This window comes from Excalfactoria chinensis, chromosome 1 (genome assembly GCF_039878825.1).
Source record: "Excalfactoria chinensis isolate bCotChi1 chromosome 1, bCotChi1.hap2, whole genome shotgun sequence".
Taxonomy (NCBI): domain Eukaryota; kingdom Metazoa; phylum Chordata; class Aves; order Galliformes; family Phasianidae; genus Excalfactoria; species Excalfactoria chinensis.
Window position 1 is genome coordinate 47,033,611 of NC_092825.1, and position 21,483 is coordinate 47,055,093.

The following is a 21,483-nucleotide window of genomic DNA, read 5'->3' on the forward strand; positions in this document are numbered from 1 at the left end:
AACTTCCTAAGTGCAGCAAAGCAGCGGTGGCAGAGGGGAGGATGAGCTCTGGCTGCATGCAGCGACCCTGGGGGTGTCTGTGAGCAGAGGTAATGAGAAAGAGTAGGGCTGGCCTTTCCATCGTGCTGCCTTCAGCCCCGTAAGGTGAAGAGGAGGTGACGGCCGAGCCGCTGCCCCATCCCCAGGGGACTCTCCTCTTCCTCCTCCCCCCTTCCTGGCTCCTTCCAGCCAGCGCTGCTGGCAAAGGGACACAAGGCGTCCCATTCAGCTCTTGCTCCTCCAAATACCGGCGCGGGCACGGAGAGCCCGGGGTGGGGGGAGGTGGTTGCTGCGGGAGCCGGACAGCCGCAGGACGCAACAGCTTCTCCCTCGTTCCCTGCCGTCTCTCGAGGAGCTGCGTGTAGCCCGAAAGGTGCGTGTGTGTTCGAAGGGGAGGGCATTGCTGCTGTGCCGCATCAGGCCTGGGGCCGCTGCGCGAGCTGCGCCGCCGCTGGGATGCGACCGCGGTGCGAAGGAGAGGAGCGTAGAGCCGGGATCGGGGTGGGAGGCTGAACAGCTACAGTGGCTCCCACGTGTCTGAGCCCCGTCGGCCCCACTGCACAAAGGTGGCGGCAGACCTCTGTGCTTCCCCCAGCGCCGGCCCCTCTCCGGTACCCCCCGATGGGGCTCGCTGCCTCCTGGCCAAAACCAACCCCGGCTCTTTACTGCCGCTGAACAGAGCGGAGCATTATTCCACAGCGCGGCAGGAGGAGCTCTGGGAGCAGCGTGGCAGCCCGGGACGGCTGCTCAAATCCACTGCCTCGTGTGTGCTGGAACAAGCGGCTGTCCCATCAGTTCCCACCCGCTGCCCGGCCCCAGCAGATGCCGTTTGCGGTGAGAAAAGCGTTGCTGCCGTCCCTCACCGCTGCCTCTCCCCGGCCGCAGGTGCCTCCGCCATGGGGCTGCTCCTGCTGCTGCTGGCGCTGGCTCTGGCACCTGGACGGCCAGCTGCGGCCCGCTGCCCTGCAGTCTGCATCTGTGACAACCTCCGTGCTCACGTCCTGTGCCTCAGCCGGAACCTGACAGCCGTACCTGACACCATCCCCGAGGTGGGTGAGGAGCCAGAGGGGATGGGAAGGGGTGGGCCGCAGCCCCGTGGTGACACAGTGCTTTGCGTGACCCGCAGCTCACCAAGCAGCTGGACCTGCGAGGCAACAGCTTCAAGGTGGTCCCAGCCGGAGCCTTCCTCAGCACGCCGTACCTCACACACTTGGATCTGCGCAACTGCCAGCTGGACAGGGTGGAGGAAGGGGCCTTCCGGGGGCTGGGGCGGCTGCTTCACCTCAACCTGGCCTCCAACAGCATCGCTGTCCTCTACCAGGAGGCCCTGGACGGGCTGTCCTCCCTGCAGCACCTCATCCTGCGGCAGAACAACCTGGAGGAGATGCAGCCGGGTGCTTTTAGCCGGCTGGCATCCCTCACCCTCCTCGATCTGAGGGAGAACGCTTTGGTCTACCTCCCTGACATGGTCTTTCAGGGCCTGCAGAGCCTCAGGTGGCTCCGGCTGTCTCACAATGCGCTCCACGTGTTGGGCAGCGAGGCCTTCACAGCCCTGCCCGCCCTGCGCAGGCTCAGCCTGGACCACAATGAGCTGCAGGCGCTGCCCAGCGAGGCTCTGTCACGGCTGAGCGAGGCCACGCGGCTGGAGCTGGGCCACAACCCCATCACCTACCTGGCCGAGGAGGCCGTGGCCATGGCGTCCCTCCAGCACCTCTCCATGGAGCACGCGGCCCTGCAGGACGTGGCACCAGATGCCTTCTCCCGCAGCCCCCTGCTGAGGACGCTAAATCTGACACACAACCAGCTGCGGGGGCTTCCTGCCTTGGTGGGGGCCGGGAGGCTGGTGAGGATCAGCCTGGATGGGAACCCCCTGCTCTGCTCCTGCCTCCTGCTCCCCTTCCACCGCTGGACGGGGCGGGCAAGAGTGCAGGCAGAGGGGACTTGCGTGGCACCCCCAGCCCTCCAGGGCCGACCCCTTGACTCCCTGCGGCCCTCTGAGATGAAGTGTGGACAGCCCCAGCTGCCCGGCCCTACCCCCACCGTGCCCTCACTGCAGACTGGGGGAACCACGAGTGGGCCATGTCCTGCGGGCTGCGCCTGCTCCCCTGAATTCCACCACATTAACTGCGAGAGCAGAGGCCTGCGCAAGGTCCCTCGTGGCTTCCCTGCAGACACCCAGCTCCTGGACCTACGCCGCAATGCCCTGGGGACGGTGCCTACGGGTGCCTTCCTGGGCCTGAAGGCACTGGTGTCCCTCCACCTGCAGAGCTGCGGCATCACAGAGCTGCACCCCGGGGCGCTGCGGGGGCTGCCCAGCTTGGTCTACCTCTACCTCTCTGACAACCACCTCAGCACATTGGTGCCCGCTGCCTTTGAGGGGGTCCCGCAGCTCTCCTACCTGCACCTGGATCACAACGCCTTTACACAGGTGCCCTCGGGTGCCTTCCAGCTTCTGCCCAACCTCTTCTCCCTCCACCTTCAGCACAACGCCATTGGGGAGCTGGCCAAGGGTGACCTGGCAGGGTTGGCGGGGCTGCGATGGCTGAGCCTGGCTGGTAACGCCATCAGGAGCATCGAGCCTGCTGCCCTGGCTGCCACCAAGATGCTGGAGAAGCTACACCTGGAGAGGAACTCCGTGGAGGAGGTGCCCACAGCCTCCCTGCAGCACCTGCCAGTCCTGAGTGAACTGAAGCTGTCTGGAAACCCCATCAAGCACATCAGGGGTGGCGCCTTCCTGCCCGCGGCCAGGAGCCTGCAGCACCTCTACCTGGACAACATGGGGCTGGAGCAGGTGCGTGTGAACAGGGGACAGGCACTGCAGGTACCTCTGTCCCCTGGAAGCTCCACAGCTCAGCTAGAGGGAGAAGCTTCCTTGTACCGGGATGGAGATACGTCTTGATTTTGCCTCACACCCAACTGACCTGGGACAGCTGCAGTCCCTGTGTTCCTTAAAGACAGGGAATGACGGGGTACACATCTTAAGGTCATTCCTGTAACCCTTCTTCAACCTGCTCTTCCCTCAAATCCCAGTTTTTCCTCTTCTGCTGACCCTTCCTGTGGGACTCCTCTGCTGTAACCCTGAATTTCTCCTCCTCAAGAATTCGGTGCTCACACCAGTCTCATACAGACCACACACCTTTCACAGTGCCCAGAGTTCACTCTGTGACCTCCTGCAAGTCACCTTCTTACCTGTAACACTGCGTAGGGTCTATTGAGTCCTAAAACACGACCCACGGTCACTGCTGATTAGAACCACTCTTTCCTGGGTGCTCCAAATTCAGGACAGGCTCTCAGCTCCCCAGAGTGGCAGTGAAGCAGAGTTTGCTCTGCTCAGCAACGCTGCCCTTGCCCCACTCTTGTTTCATTGCAGATTTCCCCCAGTGCCTTTGCTGGCCTTGGACCCAAGATCAAAAGCCTGCACCTGGAGAGCAACAAAATGAGCAACATTCCTGACCTGAGCAACTTCACAGGGCTGGAAATCCTCAATCTGAGGGATGTGCCTTTTCACTGCGACTGCCGGCTGCTACCCCTGCACAGGTGAGTGCTGCGAACACAGCCACAGGGACACTCAGAGCTGCCCAACTGGTGATGTAGGTCCAGCTGGTTGCATTATAGTCCCACAAAGACACATCTTTGTGCAAAAAGAGTGTGAGGAGAGCAGTGACGCGCTGGGATGAGCAGATATTCCAAGCCTAGGCAGGCGAGGACCTGAGCACGAGGTTTTGCAGCAATTCATACCCACTCGCATGCGGTTTTGCTCCATCTTTTGCTCCTCCTCTGATCTTCTGCCTCATTTCCAGGTGGATCGAGAAACTCAACTTGCGCACTGGGGCCACCTGTGCATCCCCTGCAGAAGCCCAGGGGCAGAAGGTGAAGTTTTCCACCGCTTTCCAAAACTGCCCCAGCTGGACAGCCAGAGCAGCCAGTGCTGACAAGGCCAAGGCTGCAAGAAAGCCCGGCAAGAAGAAGAGATCAGAGAAAACACCATCCAGAGGCTTCAGGAAAAGCAAAGCTTAGGAAATGCATGCAAAGAGCTACAGGGCTGTTCCTACAACATGGTGAGAGCAGTTTCTAGGCTTGTCCTCACTGCAGCAACACAGAGCTTGTACAGGATATGAAGGAGAGAGCTTGGCCACAGCAGAGCAATGCTGACCTGCCCTGGCCAAGGGTGGTGGATGCAAGGTTTGTCCTTGCAGAACATAGAGGCACGTGATTCCTGTAAAGGACTTGTGTGAAAGCTTCCATAGTGTTTGCAATGTGCTTTACCCGATGACTCCGACAGCAAGGCCATATGCTTGCTTTACCTTCACAAGCCTTCAAGAGCCACGTGGAAAAGCTGGATCCACAAGCGTTCAGAAATGCTGAAACAACGTGGAGCAAGACTGGAAGCAGCACAACATCCTGTGCCGGCCCAAATCTTAGGAGAAAACAGTCTTAATCAAAGAATACACTGCATGAAATCCCAGCTGCTCCTTAGAATTAAAACAAAAGCAGATTGAAATCTTTCTCCTTTTTGCAGTTTGATTGATGGTTCACCCACCCCGTTCCTAAGCAGCATACCTGACCTATTCCCTGCAGCAGGCCATGGGTTGGCACTGCTGGGAGGGGAAGAGAGGAAACATTCTGCTTTTGCCCTGGAGTGGGATCCCCCTGCATCTAATGCAAGCTGCATAGACTCAGGGCTGGGGAGCAGGCAGGGACAGGTATGCAGTTATATCCCCTTCCCTGCCTTCCATTAACACCCCACAGGCTGCCTCCGTAACACTTTGCTGATGGCCCTCCTTGGGCTACGAGTTTCCTCAGAGACCCAAGGACGTTTAAAGGGCAGATTGCAATGGCCCAATTCACCCATCAGCTTTGAGACCGATGATCATCACCTTTTCCACTTGTGTTTCACTCTCCCCGGTGTTCACTAGTTAGTTTTGTCATCCTTGCCATTTTATTATCATCATTTTGTCACAAAGCACTTTTCAAAGCATGAACTATTTTGGCATTGCAGGCTTTTGCCTGGAAACTGGAGAGGGGAGTGGGGCCAGGGCAGCCATTTCATGACTAAGACACTGCCCTGCATGGCCGTCATTTCCCTGTAGCATTTAACAAGGCAGATGTGCTGCAGCCAGGCAGGGCCCACAGCACCACGGGCAGGGCAGGCACTTCCCCACCTGTACAAAGCTCACAGGAACTTATAGAAAGCTTCTTGGCCTCTGTTGCCACACTGACCTTTCAGATTTGTTCTTCTCCCCCAGTTTGGGTAGGCCTGGTATTCTGGAAAACACGACACAAGCCTTTGGCTTCTTCCTTCATTTAATCCACAGGGCCTCAGGATACAGATTGCCGATCAAGATTGACAGTAGGATTACTAAACAATAAAAACCTCAAACTGTGCACCACGCACGCTGCGGTTCTGGGTTCCAAAGCAAGAAGTGATGATACACAAAGAGGTCTCTTGCTCACTCAAGAGGCATCGTCCTTTCTCTTCCATTTTTCACCTCTTCCTCTCCTGCCCTTCCCGAAGGCAGCAGCCGCACCCACGGAGCACAGCATGGCAGCCGATTCCGACACGCGTGACCCGCACACATCATCTCACATCACAGGTTTGACACCTCCAGCCGCAGCTGAGAGCCCAGACTGCCCTTCTGCACTTTGGCAGCCTCTGTCCCCACCAGGGGTTTCAGCTCCGAAAGACGCCTCTGGGGCTGGGAACACACTGCTGCAAGCAGCACCCACCCCATTCGTGCTCCTCTGCAAGCCTGGGGCTTTTCTGGAGTCTATTTGCTAAGGCTTAATGTTGCAGGCCTGGGGGCAATCTTCCTGCTCATCAAGAAAGCAGAGATGTGATGATGCAGGGTGGCCTGCCACAGAGAGGAGTCTCCTCTAAGTCTTCTACTTCCCACTGACAGGACCTTTGCCAAAGGGTCACAATTGAGGTGAGGCAACCGCAGGATGCTCCAAGGTCAGTCTGCATCCTCCTGCTTTATGCTGCTGATAGGAATGGGAAGCTCTGTGTTTTCAAACACTGCCTCCGAGGGGTCGATGGTTTCTTCTTTCACCTGCACAGCAATGACTAGCAATGGACAGAAAGAGAGAAGAGGAAATAAATACAGGGAAAGCCAGCACGGTCCACCTTCTCTGTTTCCACGCAAAGGGAAAATTAAGCCTTTATGAGCAACTGGAACCCTTCTGAGGCTTCACCCCAACACACAGCGAGCACCTCACCCAACCCCCTTCCCCAGCAGCAGAGCTGCACATGGCTACAGGGTGAAGTAACTCATTCCCTTACTCTCATCAGGCGCCAGATCTGGCAAAGCTTTGCTGGAAGCTTTTGCTTCTCTTTTCATCCGTGTCATGGGAGGCTTCTTGACCGTCTGCTTGATGGGGCGGGTTTTGGCAGGTAACTTTTTTCCTTAAGAAAGAGATAACAAAACATAGGAAAACGTGCGCTTCTTTCCCCCAGTAAATCATCACCCCAGCTCCACTGAGAAGCCACAGGCCAGGGACCAGCGCAACCAACCAGCAAACTACACCAGCATCACCAGCTGCCAACTGGTTACTCAAAAGAAAAGGAGCTACTGAAGAAGAACTCTACATTCATCGTCTCAGCATATGCTCCTCCACGTTGTCCTTCAATAGAGATAAAGGACTTGAGCGTGTGCTTAAATTCCCAGGAGGTGGTCCTGTTGGAGTCCATTAAAGCTTTGCTTACCTGTCTGGGTCTGGCCCTAGGAGATGGGTATGGTGGCTCCAGGGCATGGACAGCGTAGCATTGATAGTTTCATTTTTAGCTGACGTTTTTATTTAGGTTCAGCGTCTTTATACTCTTTAGATGTCCATTCCTCTCCACCCCCCCAGAAAGGAACTCCTTGCCTGTCTATGCATTACTTGCCACACCTACTGCAACAGTGACAGCAACAAGGACAAGGTAGAACAGCAACATGGTCCAGCCCCACTACTGGCCTCTTCAGCCATCTTAAGGCTTTCTTTCCTTCAGCACAAAGCAGCCAGGGCTGCTTTCTAGCTGCCCTCCAGCTGTGGCCAAGAATCTCCCTCTTACCACAGACATGGTGGGAAAGCAGCACACCTCACGCCTGGAAACAAGCACCATTTGTACCTCAGCCAACAGAAAAGACTGTGAGAGCCTTCTCACACACACACAGCGCTCTGCTCTTGGATAATGGGGGCGATTAAGGATGAAGCTGAGTTGTCACACCCAGAGCTGACTGAGAGCAAACACAGCAAGACGAGGCCTCTCTCTCCTGCTCTGACAGATCATAGACAGGGTTCCTCTAACTGGGCCCAGCCTGCGAGCGAGCGGGAGGGCACTAGTCAAACATCACTCACTCTTCTTTCCATAGGGTTTCTTCCTCTTCTTGGGCACCTCCTTGGCCTTCGCTGGAGTTGTGAGCTCTGCCATAGAGACGAGAGGGAAACGAAAGCCAAGTCCCATAACCAGTAGGTAACTGGGATCAAGTGATATAAGCGAGAAACAAGATATACCCGTCCCCCCGTCAGCACCCTCTTCCCGAGACAACCGGCTGAGGGGAAAGCAAGGCCACAGTGCAGCTGTTGTCTGTGCTTCCACAGGAGGGCACAGGGTGGCAGGCTGGGGCAGCACAGGGGAGAGAGGCCTAGTGCAGGTTGGGCAGGGACAGGCAAAAAAAAAAGAGATCTGTAGCTTGGATGCAGAAGGAAAAAATCTGCAGAGGTGAGGCAATGGCCTCCCTGTGACAAGGAAAGGAATAAACTCTTGAGAGGGACACTCTTACCTTTCACAGTCAGAGAAATGATGAGATAAGGGAGCAATAGCTGAGGTGCCCCTGCTGCCTGGCTGAGGCTGTAGTGTGCTTACTGAGAGGGAGCTGTGCAGGGACAGGACCACCTGAACTCTACCCAACTTCAGCACGAGCAGCTCTCTTGTGTTGTGTAGGTAGGGATGCTGAGGGGAACCTGAGCCAACCTCAAACCTCAGGTTGTTTTCTCCTCATCACAGACTCCTTCCTCTGCCAGCTGCAAGGTTGTGCAGCTGCAGAGAAGGACTTGTGTGAGCCAACAGAGCCCAGGCTGTCAAATCCCTCCTCTATACAAGATCCAAAATGAGGAGCCACTCACAGAGAAGGAGGGAGGGCACCTTTGTCTCCAGCATCAGAAACCACAGTCAAGCTTTCACTTACCTGGAACAACAGGCGGCTGAAGCTGGTAACCTGTCAGCTCGCACCACCCCACAGGATAGATGTCTGGAGATTCACAGTCCACCCACTGGTCATACTCGTTGTCCCAGCCATCAAAATGGATGCTGAGGAGACGGTGCACTACACGCTTCACTGTGGCCACACATATGAGCCGGGGTTCCATCAGGTCCACTGCTTCCACCTTCATGCCTGCCTTGAAGCCGTGGTTTGGGCAGTCCTGAGTGCACAGAAAAGATAAAGGAAAACCCAAGGCAATTGCACCCAGTCCAAAGCCACATGACGGCAGCTCCCTATAACAGATACAGGCTTGCCTACAGCAAGCAGAAAGAAAGAGCCCATCCTCAAGCCTGAACGCAGGCAGAAATTGCTGATGGAGGCTGTAGGATCTCCCTCCCTCCCTGGAGACCTTCAGAAGCCATGTGGATGTGGGTCCGAGCACCCTGCTCAAGCAGGTTGGACCAGATGGACACAGAAGTCCCTTCCAGCCTCAACCACTCCATAACAGACAGAATTCTTGTGCTCTTTCTTGCTGACTACAAACAAATATCTTCTCCTGGACAGCACTCACAGTGTTGAAGAGCCGTGCTGGAACAGATCTTGATTTTGTCATTTCCAGGTAACTTTCCCAGTTGAAGGTCTTTGCATCTTGCCCTGAAGGAGGAAGAAGAGGTCAGAAGAGCAACACAGCCACTGTGCAGATCAGCTGAGAGAAAAGGCAGAATGGGCAAGAAGGAAGCACAGTAACCACCTCCAAAAGCACGTACAGCCTAATTTTGGACATACACTTTGAGTACAGATTCCATGGCAGTCCAGCACCTCCCTCCAGTGGGCAGAGAGAAAAGATGCAACACTGAACACCCACGTCAGTCATGTACCAGACCACAGAAATAGGTGAGAAGAAACAATCAAGTGGTTTGATTGTGAATTGAAAACAAACCACTAAAAGGAACCTTTATCCCATCTACTGCAACAACAAAGAAAGACGGAACAGCACTACACAAAAGTGCTGCAACACAAATTCAGAGTAGGCCTTTTTGGGCATGGCCAGATGAGGCAGTAAAATCCACTCTTAGAGGGATGGCATATCAGATTTGATTTGTTTGTGCAAGAAGAGGTGACTTCTGTCAACTGTGGCGGTCTGAGTCACAAAGCAATAGCTCTAGTTATTCCTTCCCAGCGTTGTTATACCTCTGACTGTTCACTTGAAATTGTACACCTGTCCCCTGATCCTCCAGGAGCTAAACTAACATTAATGCCCTCTGGAAATGTTATTTCACAAAATACAGAGACTCCATACTGGATCAGAGCAAAAATGCACTGGCTTTTCCCCCAACCAGCTCTGTCTTCTCAAAAAACAGGGAAGTTGAAACCCTGATTCATCTCAATCTGCCACTTGTCAGAAAAGCTCAGTCCAGCAGATTCTGTGCACAGGTTTGTGCCACAGGCCAGAGTCCAAATCTCACCTTTTGGAGGGGTCAGATCAATGTTGTTCTTCTGACAGAAGTTGACAGGGAAGATGGCATGTGAGGAAGCATGATAGCAGAACCAGTCAGAGCCACTATCAGACGTGGCTCCATCAATGCTGATCATGAGGTATCCATCCAGGAGCACCTAAGATCGGAGTGAAAGGCAAAAGTGCTCTAAAATCCTTTGGAAGGAGAGACTTAACAGCACCCACAGCTGAATCACCGTTGCCTCTAGACAGTAAAATGTAACATTATATGCTCCAGGATGTACAGTAGCTTCTCCTGATACATCAGCCAGCATAACATAAGTGAATCCTCAGAGCAGCAACTGCTGCAGGACTGCAACTGACACAACAGTTTTATAATAAGGGCTCAGCCATAAAGAGTCAGGAGCTCTGCTGTCCCCCAAAACCAGATCCTGCTGCCAGCCCAGAGCCCCTCTACACCAGACACAATGTAAGTTTGATACTGGGCTGAAGGGAAGGTGACCCGATCGAGACCTGCAGCTACCTACAGTAGTGAGACTCATTCCATAATGCCCATTGAAGCTAATTAGTACTGACCAAATGTAGACACAACTACCCCCAGCCTCTCAGCATTTCAAAGAACTGGTGAAAGGGAACATTTTCCAGACAAAACTTCTTCAGAATCCTCCTGCCAGACCCCAAGTATCACAGCTTTCTGCTTGCTGTTCTATGACAGCAGTTACCTTCTTGAAGGTGCAGGGAAAGCCCAAGTAAACCCAATGCTTCAGGAGATGCAGAGCACCCCCTGAGGAAACCCGGTGGAACAATTCACTTTCCAATACCAGCACAAGAGGAAAGCCTGCTATCACCTCATCAGGAGAGATAGTCAGAGATGCATTTATCCTCAGTTTCCCAAACCTATGAATGCTGCCCACTGAAAAAATGCTGCCACTACCTTTTATCAGTTCTCTCTTTCCTCAAGGCAGCACTACAGACGGCTCTCTTTACTGAAGATCTTCCCTACTGCATGCCCAAGTGTGAAGGTTGTTGCCAGTCACACACCCTGGACAGTTAGCTCACAGATCACACATGCTCATCTTCTTGCTGTCCAAATAGGTGTGAATGGCCAGCTACTGATCTCATCAGCCTGTCAGACCTCTGAGCTAATGCCCCAATTCACACCCTCCACATACCAGCTGCCTACCTTTCTCTTGACAGCTCCACTTTACAGCTCCCTCTTCTCCTCCAGGCAAAATCCTACCCAGTCCTATTCATTTGCAAAGACCTGAGGAAAGGCTGGGAAGTCTCAGATCAAGCCAGAAGACCTTCTCTTCCCCACCCAAAACTTACCTTGCAAACAGTGGCCACACAAATGTTGCCCAGATTCAGAGGGTCAATGGCCTCCAGTTTCATGCCTTCTTCAAACCATCCACCTTCAGCATATACAGCACGAACCTATGAGAGACCCCAGAATACCATGCATTATCAGGGGTGTGAGACAGCCCCATCCTGACACCAACTTCCCCAGGTGCAAACTGGATTAGAGCTTTTCTACTCAGCTCAGCCTAAGAAAGGCAGAGAAATAAAGAACTTAAACACAATATAAAGAGGCAGACAGCACAATACTGTCCTTGCACCAGCAAGTTCCTGCCAAAGCTCTGGCCAGACCGAACTCTTGGCTAATGCTCTGCAGTAAAGTCTCCTTCTGATCTCAGGCCCCACCAGTACAATCTAGCTGCTTCCTTCTAGTCAAAACTCTGAGCAACTGCTCACTACTCAGTTGAGCTCCTCAATCTGATGCCATCTTCTAGTTTTTCTGTCATTTTATTCTGACTTTCCTCAGTCTTGACATCTCCAAACACTTCACTGTCCTACAGCTGTAAGGGAGACAGACGAACCACCCTTAACTGCCACACGCAGAACTGGTATCACTACTTCCTGTGTTGTAGCCATGGCAGAAAGCAAGACCTGTCCTACCTTCTTGAACAGATAGGGAACAGCATCGCAGTAAATCTTGCGGAAGGTGGGGTGGTTTGCCATGTCACTGCGCTTCTCTTCTGTAAGGAATGGGAAGAAAAAAAAAACAACAACAAAAGCAGTGAGAAACCTGCAGCAGACGCAGCAAGAAAACATCCCGGCTATCAGTTATCTGTTGTCTGCTGAGAACTCAGCAGCTAAATAAAATCCAGATCAGATGGATAAGAAACAGATCAATCCCTCGACATCTTCCTATAACAGGCTGTGATACAGAGCTCACACAAAAACAAATGCCTGATCTTCCACCACGATGGGACAGGTGTTAACAGTAGAGCTGGGCAGCACAAAGCAAACCAAAAGATGCATGTGTGGGCCTGCTCCCTACCTGTCTTCTTCATGCTGTGGCCCACTCTCCGTGACCAGCCCACAGGATGGATGAGGGGACTCCACATGTGGCACCAGAAGTCATCATCGCTGTCACCATCTTCATAGAGGAGTCTCAGTCGACCCCCAATGACAGTATCCACCACTGCCATGCGTGTCTGGGACACGCGGTTCTTATCCACCACCTCCACCCGCATGCCCTGCCGGAATGGGTACTTCATGCTCTCTGCCATCTGGCAACAAGAAGAAGAGGTGAAGTGACCAAACAGTGCCTTCCTTCCCCAGAGACCTCAAAGGAACAGCTTTCCCCTCCACACACACTCTGCTCAGATGCTCTCACTGCCGAAAACGGACTGGGAGACACCTCTGGGAAATACTGCATGGGAGTGAATTCATCAGAGGCACAGGGAGCTGCCAGCCCCACAACATGACAGCATGGCTGGGCACATACACCTTAAATCTCCCTTAGTCCTGTGGCTTCACAACAGGTACCCCAGACCAGGAGCCGTGCTCAGCCAGCATCTTGTGTGAACATTTTAGGTGAGAAAAATACCACTTCTTTGTTCAGCAGGAACTGAATGCGGAGTTGTGTGCCTTTTTCAGCCATAAAAGAGGCCACAAAGGTTCCAAGGTTGGATACTGTCAAAGATGTACAGCTTCCCAAAGGGTAACAGGATTTTTAGTAGACTTCAAGAGGTCAGGTCCTTGTTTTTGTTTTCTTAGTTGGATTGAGCAACATGATAAACCACCTGCCAACTCCATCTCCAGCACTGGAGTTACGCTACAGACAGACCCAGTGAGTCACTGGCTGCCTTCTGATTGACTTTTTGGAGACCTGCAGTTTGTTGATAACAAACCTAAAAGCTTAGGATAGAATAACAGCCTATCTGTACTCACCTGCAAATACTCAAAGGCATGTATAGAACACATGACATTTTTTCACCGGAGATCCCAGAATGTTGTAGAACTACTAAGGACACTCTAAACAGACTCTTGACACCTCAAGCAGCCTACAACTGAATGCAGATCTTTGAAGGGAAGGTGCTCCCCCACCTCTGCACATCAGATGGGAATGGAATGCTGGGAGGAGAAACACACAGACAACATCCGCCTGCCTCCAGCACCTTCCACAGCGTGAGCTCTTAACTGTGGCCCAGGAACAAGCAGCAAAAAACCCCAAAATCTCAGCTTCCTGAGAAGCAACAAAGGAAACAGCACCTTAATCACGGTCTCACCTTGATGTGAAAATCCACTGGGATGGTCCTGGCTCCAACCAATTTTTTCATGAGGTAGCTTCTCCAGTCAGTGTACTTGGCATGGATAGCTAGACACGCACAGGGAAAAAGCAGATCCTTATGACCAAAGGACTGTACTACACCTTTCCTCTTCTCTAAGTACAATTCATCTGAACTAGAAGGCCTCCACACTCTGACACTCTCCCTGCTCTCAGGCAGACTCTGCTCTGCAGCTCACCCTCACTACGGGCTGCGAGGAATCACCACCACAGAAGGGACTGCAACAAGCTGACATCCAACTGCACTCATCCAGATGTAGAAGTTGTATTACAAGAAACATGTAAGTCATGCCAAACAAATCCACTTGCCAGAGTCCTGCTCAAGTAGCATCCTTCTCCTAAGTGCTAGTTGAGCAAGAACTGGTGCCAGTGTGTTGCTCAGAAACAAGATGAATCCCCAAAAGCTAAACCTAGCTACTGTCAAGGTCAGAAGGAAGAATGGCTACATCTGTTAGACTCTGTCCACAGATGTAACATAGCAGCTTGGCACCCAGCACCCCCCTGGGTCAGCCACAGGGAGATGCAGAGCAAACAGCCCCAGCTGTCTCAGCAGAGCACAAGCAGAGCTGTGGGTAAGAGTGTCCATCCCACTGTACCATGCATAAGCTGAGGCAGCCAAGCAAGCGTGCTGGCCTCTCTTTCCCACACTCACTTTGTGGTGGCACCAGGATTTTGCTGTTGATGGCACACCAGCCGATGGGATGAATATCCACTGCGCCTAAATTGCACCAGAAGTCATGGCCATCATCATTCTCAAAGCCTTCATATCGCAGAAGGGCTCTGTACCCTGTCAGGACAGAGCAAACAACCAAAGAAAGGCATCAGAGACAGAATTTCTCTTTTCCCTCTTGTGTACTACAGGTTTATTCCCTACAGCAAGGGATTCAGAACTCCACACAGGTTATCAGAGCTTCCCCAACCATTACAGAGGCGGACCAGTCCTTGCAAAGGGCCCAGCAACCAGGAAAGGAATCAGATGCCGATTTCCCCCCACCTTTGTACCATGGTATTTCCTGTTCCAATATCCCTCAGCAATATTTTTACAAACACAGGTTGAGGGAACTGGGATTGTTTAGCTTGGAGATGGCTCCAGGGAGACCTCATTATGGCCTTCCAGTATTTGAAAGGAGCATATAAATAGGAGGGAGAACAACTGTTTATGAATCTGGACAGTGATAGGACAAGGGGCAATGGTTTTAAACTGAGACAGGGGAGGCTTAGGTTAGAGATTAGGAGGAAGATTTTCACACAGAGGGTGGTGACACACTGGAACAGGTTGCCCAAGGAGGCTGTGGATGCCCCATCCCTGGAGGCATTCAAGGCCAGGCTGGATGTGGCTCTGGGCAGCCTGGTCTGGTAGCTGGTGACCCTGCACATAGCAGGGGGATTGAAATTGGATGATCATTGTGATCCTTTTCAACCCAGGCCATTCTACAATCCTATGAATTGATGATCTCCAAAGAGCTGATGCTTTACATGACCAGCTATGGCCTTCTCACTCAGGTTTCCCCCAGCAGTCAGCTGTGCCTGGCTGTTGGGAGCTGCATTGGAGGCATACCTACGGTCTGGATGACTGATGCAATCCAGTACACTCGGCTGGGGAGCACGGCATCACTGTTCAGCACCTCCACCTTCATACCTTTCACCACGTCATCCCACTGATCGAAGAGTGGCACCTAAAGAATTGAGGCAGCCAGAGTGGGAAAGGAACATTGGCAACCTGAGCACCTTCACCTTAAACAATGACCCTTAAACAGAATCTTGTGTCTGCCAGCAGCAAACAAACCGTGACAAACATTTCATTGGGGTGTTGAGGATCCCAAGAAGCAGAAATTAACTATTTCACTGCAGGCTGTTCTACAATCTCAAATTACGAAGGCACTATTTGCACTATCAAATAGTGTTCTTGTGCTTGTTGTATCTTTCGTAGTTTCCATGGAACTAAGAGGCATTACTTTTCAGAGCAACCTACATTGCTGCCATCGTTCTGTGATAACAAAACGCCTAATCATCAATAACATTTGCCATTATCCCCCTGATCTATACTCAAAAAAACCCTAAATTTGTTAATACTAATCATGGATCAAAAAAGCAAGCCAACCAAAACCAACCACAGAACAGAGGATATGGCTACTGGTAGCCTTCCATTTCTCTGCCTTGGCTCCCCGGCCCACAGGGCTTGCCAGTCACTGTCAGAGGAAGCAGACCTGCTGGAGAAGCAGCTACTGTTCCTCCTTGCACATCACTGTGTGTGGTACTTCCCCACAGAAGTCAGAGGCAGCTGTGAACTGCCTGCCATCCAACCCATTCAAACCCACACCAGTAATTACACATCACCGCTGACAGTGCTCCTCCCAAGTCTCCCTCTGCTTCTGTCCTTGAAATTAAAGGCTCCCCCCACAGGACTCCCATTCTTAGCTGTAAGAAACCCCAGCTCCCTCCCTCACAAGCAGTACTCAAGAACCCTCTGCCCAGACCTCTCTCCACTCAGCACAGAGAGACCAGTGCATGCAAAGTGTACCACACACTGAGAGGCACAGCAAAGAACTCACATGTTTGAAGCAGCTGACTGGAGCTGCCTTGAAGCCATGTTCCTGCAGGTACTTTCCCCAGTCAAAGCCCAGGACTAGTGCTAGGAGCAGACAAGAGAAGAAAGTAAGGCAAAGAGGTTTATCTAAAAGGCACATAGTACTCAATTACCTCCGGGCTACAACAAGGGCAGAGCACTCTGTCCCAGAGAGCAGGGACTCTGTATTTGAGTGCATTTTCCCTGAAGAGGAGCAAGATCCCACAAATGGCATCACTTGCTCTTGAGAAATGGAGCTGGGGGGCCATCTCTGGGCCCACGGCATCTCGGAGAAATCAGAGTGAAGCATGGGGCTATTAATCTTACAGTTACCCCTCCTAAAGATAGACCTCCTCATGACTCGCCTGCACTCACCGTCCTGGCCTGTCAGAGTCCCATCTGCGAGCTGCCCCGTGCCCTGTGAATGGAGGAAGGCCCCGATCTTGGCAGACCAGGCTGCCTTGTGCAGGACTTTAGCTTTCTTCGTTGGCGGCTTCCCCTACAAAAGAAGGAATATTAGTGGAATAGGAAGGGAGAGAAGCTTGCAACTGGCCAGGAGGAGGCACATATCTCTCCAGGGATGATTTTCAGATTACTATTAGTGCTCTCAGGAACCAGAAGATACAACGAATAAAATATAACTATGCCCTTCCCCAGCTTCTATACCATCTCACAGTTGGTATGCTTTTCTCTGGGGGCTTCAAGCAGAAATAAACCACTGGTAATAGCAGCTTGAGCACTCACAAGACAGCAAAAATCCATCCCTCTACACAGGGGCATTCCAGTCCATCCCCAGGGAAGGAGGGGTATTGACTCACCTGTAGCCTGGCCAGGATGCTGGCCTTCTTGGAGTTCGAGGAGTAACTTCTGGAGCAGGAGACGCTGCAGAAACGTTTGGTCTTGGAGAAAAAAGCCTCCCTGGTTCCCACAATCCCACACATCTCGCACACAGCTGAGTGGAAAAGCACAAAGACACGAGCAGTCAGCAAGGCCAATGCTTTATAAGTGACAGATCTAAGCCCAGGAAATCCCCACTACACATAGCAGCTCCTCCATGTATTACAGAACATGCACTATCAGTTCAGTTCTGCACCCAGACCATACTTTGGTTTCCTCCAGCCCTCATTCTTACCATCACACACAGGAGAACGGGCACTACCTGGCTCAGAGCCGCTGTCTTCTGTGATCCGGCTTGTGGGTGGCTGATGCACAGGGGAGACTGGAAGACCTCTGACTTCCCGATCTGCCACCTCATCATCACTAGACTCTTCCAGGCAGGAGCTGCTGTCACTGCCCACGCTGCTGTTGTAGCTCCGGAAGCTGTCATAGCCTCCAAAGATGTCCAAGTCATCCTCCTCCTCTTCTTCCTCCTCCTCCTCCTCACCTTCCTCCTCAGCCCTCTCCAAAGATGAAGTTTTGTTGCAAATGGAAGACACTGCCTAACAAAAGAACCGGTCTGCTTTAAAACAAACACTTTGTGCCAAACGTTCACAAGCTTGTCTTCACCGCTGGGAGGCCTTCTGGACCAAAGAGAAGCCTTAGACTGTGCAAGAAATCCATGCAACAATCCCAAATTCAGGAATCTAAAGAATCAGAGAATCTGATTCTCTGGGTTGAAAAGGACCTCAAGGATCATCCAGTTTCAACCCCCTGCTATGTGCAGGGTCATCAAACACCAGACCAGGCTGCCCAGAGCCACATCCAGCCTGGCCTTGCATGCCTGCAGGGATGGGGCATCCACAGCCTCCTTGGGCAACCTGTTCCAGTGCGTCACCACCCTCTGTGTGAAAACCTTCCTCCTAATCTCTAAGCTAAGCCTCCTCTGTCTCAGTTTAAAACCATTCCCCCTTGTCCTATCACTACCCACCCTCATAAGCAGCCGTTCCCCTTCCTGTTTGTATGCTTTCAAATACTGGAAGGCTGCACTGAGGTCTCCCCGCAGCCTTCTCTTGTCCAAACCAAACCATCCCGGTTCCCTCAGCCTTTCCTCACAGGAGGTGTCCCAGCCCTCTGACCATCTTATTGGCCCTCCTCTGGACCTGCTCCAAGAGCTCCACGTCCTCCCTGTACTGTGGAAGCCACAGGCCCCGGCCACCAAAGCTCACAAAACTAGTGCGGACTAAACGTCGGCTGGACAAGCTTTCTGCAGGGTTGAATTTAGAACGAGTTGCAATGAAGGACCAGCAGCAAATCCTCCTTCGCAGCCCTTTTTGCGGACGCACGTTCCTTCAGCTCGCAGGAAGCAAACCACTCGGGATCGCTGCTCCGGAACCAAAAGAACCTGGAAGCTGAGCCGCATCACCCCCCGCGGCGCCCCCTCACCACAACGCCCCGCCGTACCCACATCGGGCTCCACACACGGGGAGGCGAACCGCCCCCAAGCAGCGGTTAAACGGCCACCACAGCCCGGGCCGCGCGTCTCCCGTGGAGCACAAGGCGGCCCAGCCCCCCCCAGCCTACGCTGTGGGGCTTGGCACAGCGCTCCGCGGCCGTCGGAGCACTTGGCCTCTCGCAGCGCAGCGCCGTCCCGGCCCCACCGCCGCTCACCTCCCCTGGCTGCTGCTGCTCCTGCTCCATGGCTCCCAGGACGCTAGCCCGCCTCACGCGCGTGGAGCACGACCTCCCCCGTAGCCGCGCACCCGATTGGCCTCGGACGGAAGAAAATGAACCAATCGGAGAAGAGCTTGTTCCCGCCGCGCTCCCCGCGGGGCACGACGGGAGGCGTAGTTCTATTTCCGCTAGAAGGGGCCGGGCGGGAGCAAGATGGCGGCCGCGGGCGGTAGTGGGGCCGTGGCGGTCCGCCTTACCCGCCGTACTAACAGCCGCCGTTAGTGCAGCCTCAGCTGTGATAAGAAGAGCTTTTGCATGTAGCGTTACTCGTGCTGTCTCCTGCTAGCAGCTGCCACACGTCCCGCAGCTCTGTGCAGGTCTCCCCCCCCCCTCGGGATCAGGGGGTTTTAAAAGGGTTGTTATTTGTACTGCAGCCTGAGATGGCCAGGGCTGAAAGTAAAACCGGGCTCTGGGTGGAAGGAAAGAAAGCTTGCTGTGGTTGAATGGAGAATGCAGACCGAAGCCATCCCGCCCTGCTGCCCTACCTATTCACCATGCGGCTTAGCTGCCTCAGTGGGTCAGCAGCGGTCACTGCCTTCCACTGCAGAGGAGGCAGGTAATGGGCTCGGTGCGGGGCTGGCCGCAGCATCTAAGGCTGGTCAGAATGAGGATTGCATGACGGGGAACGCCAAAGCACAGGGCTGCGTTCCGTAAGCCTTCCAGGGACGTTATGGTGTCCTGGGCTCCATCAGCAGAGGGGTGGCCAGCAGGGACAGGGAGGTGATTGTCCCTCTCTGCTCTGCTCTCATGAGGCCCCATCTGGAGTACTGCATCCAGGTAGGGAGCCCCGAGCACAAGGAAGACGTGGAGCTGTTGGAGTGGGTCCAGAGGAGGGACACAAAGATGATCAGAAGGCTGGAGCACCTCCACTATGAAGATAGGCTGTGATAGGGGCTGGACTTGTTCAGCCTGGACAAAAGAAGTTATGGGGTGACCCCATTGCAGCCTATAAACAGGAGGGGAGCCCCCGTCCCTGGAGGTGTTCAAGGCCAAGTTGGATGGGGCCACGTGCAGCCTGGTCTAGTATGAAATGGGGAGGTTGGTGGCCCTGACTGTGGCGGGCAGGTTGCAGATTCACGATCCTCGAGGTCCCTTCCAACCTGGGCCATCCCGCCATTCTGAGACCTTCCACCATCCTGCCGAAGGCATCTTGCCATCAAATACACCTTTCTATTCACAACTTGTGCTCCTGTGTAAGACCAATCATCGTACTTGTGCTTGTATCTAAATATCAAGCTTTTTATTCCAAGTTTCTAACAGCCATGAACACCTGTCCACTTTGCAATAGACCATGGCTTTTGTTTGGCCCTTGACTGAGATTCCCGTGCGGTCAGGCTCTCCACTCCATCATCTTCCACCAGTCTTTTCCTGAAGGCAGCTTGCTCGTGTCGTGGACACAGGGACAATCCCAACACTCGTGCTGTGCTCTGCCCACAGCCAGACCTTCAGGTGCACAAAACACAGGTGCAAGTTACTCCCCACACACCCAGCACAGCCGCAGCATACACACCCATGGGGTAAAGCTGTACTCTGGGAAGCCTTCCCTGCCTACTCTGCACACAGGGCTCTCAGGCAGTGAACGACACAGCAGGTTCAACGGCACGTGCATGCAGTTACAGCCGGCACACACAACTGGCTTTGATAAACACACGCTCCCTAGCTGGAGCATTTCTGTACAGGATAGCCCCCAAACAGGGGAACGTGCTTCAATTAAGAGGCAGCTGCCCGCACACATTGCTGTCAGGTGAGACCAAGAGCACTTCAGCCTTTCCACGCTAAGTGGCCACGAGCAGCCCATAAATGAGTGCAACCATCGGCTACTGCAGTACAACATCTACAGGATATCCACGCGAGGTTCTCTCTCAGGCTCACACTTCGGTGCCAAAAGCTGTACAATGTATTCCAAGTGAAATAGGATCTTTTAATATCACATATCCAAACAATAGTTCTCATTTCAAAATGCAAAATAGGTCTTCTGAGCATCAGCTGCTCCCAGCCTGGCCGGGTGCGGGTCAGCTGATGAGATCAGACCTCGTTTCTTTGGTAAAATACATTGCCATGAACAAACACAAACTCAGGGCCGTACCAAAAGAAAGCATCCATTTATAAGACTGATGGGTCACTCCGCGTCCCCTTATCGTAGGTTTGCATTTTAAAGCAGTCATATACATTAAATAAGCTCTCCATCTCCTATGCGGCGACCATCGGACGTGGCACATCTCCTGCCACCCCACCGGCTTCGTTCACGAGTGGGAGCGCAGGGAGAATCATGAAGAACAGGCCGTCTGTCTCACACAGTTTATTTAACAATAGGTAATAAGAAATCAATTTGTTTTTTTTTAACAGTCTATACAGTGATCGAAAGTTCGTATTTATAAGTAAATCAACTTTTAAATTGCATGATGTACAACATTTGAGGGTCGGGTGTTTTTTTTTTTTTTCTTTTTTTTTTTCTTTTTTTTTTTTTGCTTTCTATTTTCAAGTTTTACAAGAAAGTGGAAGAGAAGGTGGGAGAAGGGCAGGGCAGAGAGAAAGCAAGCAGAAAGAAGAAACCCCAGGGACTTCTTTGTTTTGTTTCCCCCCACCTTATCGGGTTAAAAAGAAAAATCACCCCGTCGGAATTGTTGCTTAACCCTCTTTGTTTTGTTTAATTATTATTATTTTTTTTTAATTATCATTATTATTTTTTGTATTTTTTTTTCCTTTGTTAGATGTAAAAATAACAACGACCAGAAAAAAAAACCAAAACAAAAAAAAAAAACCCAAAAAAAGAAACAAACAAAAAAGAATCCTCTCAAGAAACCAGAAACCACAATATATATACTACATCCATTTGGCAGCTGCCCCCCCCCACGGCTATTTGCAAAAATGGCGCCTTTCTCTCTACATGTACAAATTTAATACTCAAAAGCTTTTATTAGTTTTTTTTAAGCTCAGACTCTCGTATAGAAAAATTCTTGGAGGACAAAAGTAGACTTCGGGAGGGGGCTGACTT

The 21,483-nt window shown here is 52.5% G+C and overlaps 2 protein-coding genes across 3 annotated transcripts; one reads left to right on the forward strand and one right to left on the reverse strand.

Annotated features, from left to right (window-relative positions):
* Positions 1 to 315: 315 nt before the first annotated feature.
* Positions 316 to 4,544, forward strand: CHADL (chondroadherin like). The gene is made up of 5 exons (XM_072352822.1): positions 316 to 412; positions 925 to 1,088; positions 1,166 to 2,830; positions 3,410 to 3,576; positions 3,840 to 4,544. The coding sequence occupies exons 2-5, from the start codon at positions 936 to 938 to the stop codon at positions 4,054 to 4,056; spliced, it is 2,202 nt and encodes a 733-aa protein (XP_072208923.1). The 5' UTR covers positions 316 to 412; positions 925 to 935; the 3' UTR covers positions 4,057 to 4,544.
* A 783-nt stretch (positions 4,545 to 5,327) lies between these two features.
* Positions 5,328 to 18,519, reverse strand: L3MBTL2 (L3MBTL histone methyl-lysine binding protein 2). Of its 2 annotated transcripts, XM_072333453.1 has the most exons (17): positions 18,426 to 18,519; positions 17,038 to 17,317; positions 16,697 to 16,830; positions 16,254 to 16,377; positions 15,865 to 15,944; positions 14,871 to 14,988; positions 13,965 to 14,099; positions 13,254 to 13,342; positions 12,020 to 12,251; positions 11,635 to 11,714; positions 11,008 to 11,112; positions 9,689 to 9,836; positions 8,794 to 8,876; positions 8,208 to 8,442; positions 7,378 to 7,443; positions 6,320 to 6,442; positions 5,329 to 6,103 (listed from the first exon to the last, which is right to left on the reverse strand). In XM_072333453.1, exons 1-17 carry the CDS (start codon positions 18,453 to 18,455, stop codon positions 5,994 to 5,996), a joined length of 2,172 nt encoding a protein of 723 aa, XP_072189554.1. In that variant the 5' UTR covers positions 18,456 to 18,519; the 3' UTR covers positions 5,329 to 5,993. The 2 variants fall into 2 exon arrangements, with proteins under 2 accessions (XP_072189565.1, XP_072189554.1); XM_072333464.1 differs by lacking the exon at positions 7,378 to 7,443 and having other exon boundaries at positions 5,328 to 6,103.
* Between the last annotated feature and the right edge of the window lie 2,964 nt (positions 18,520 to 21,483).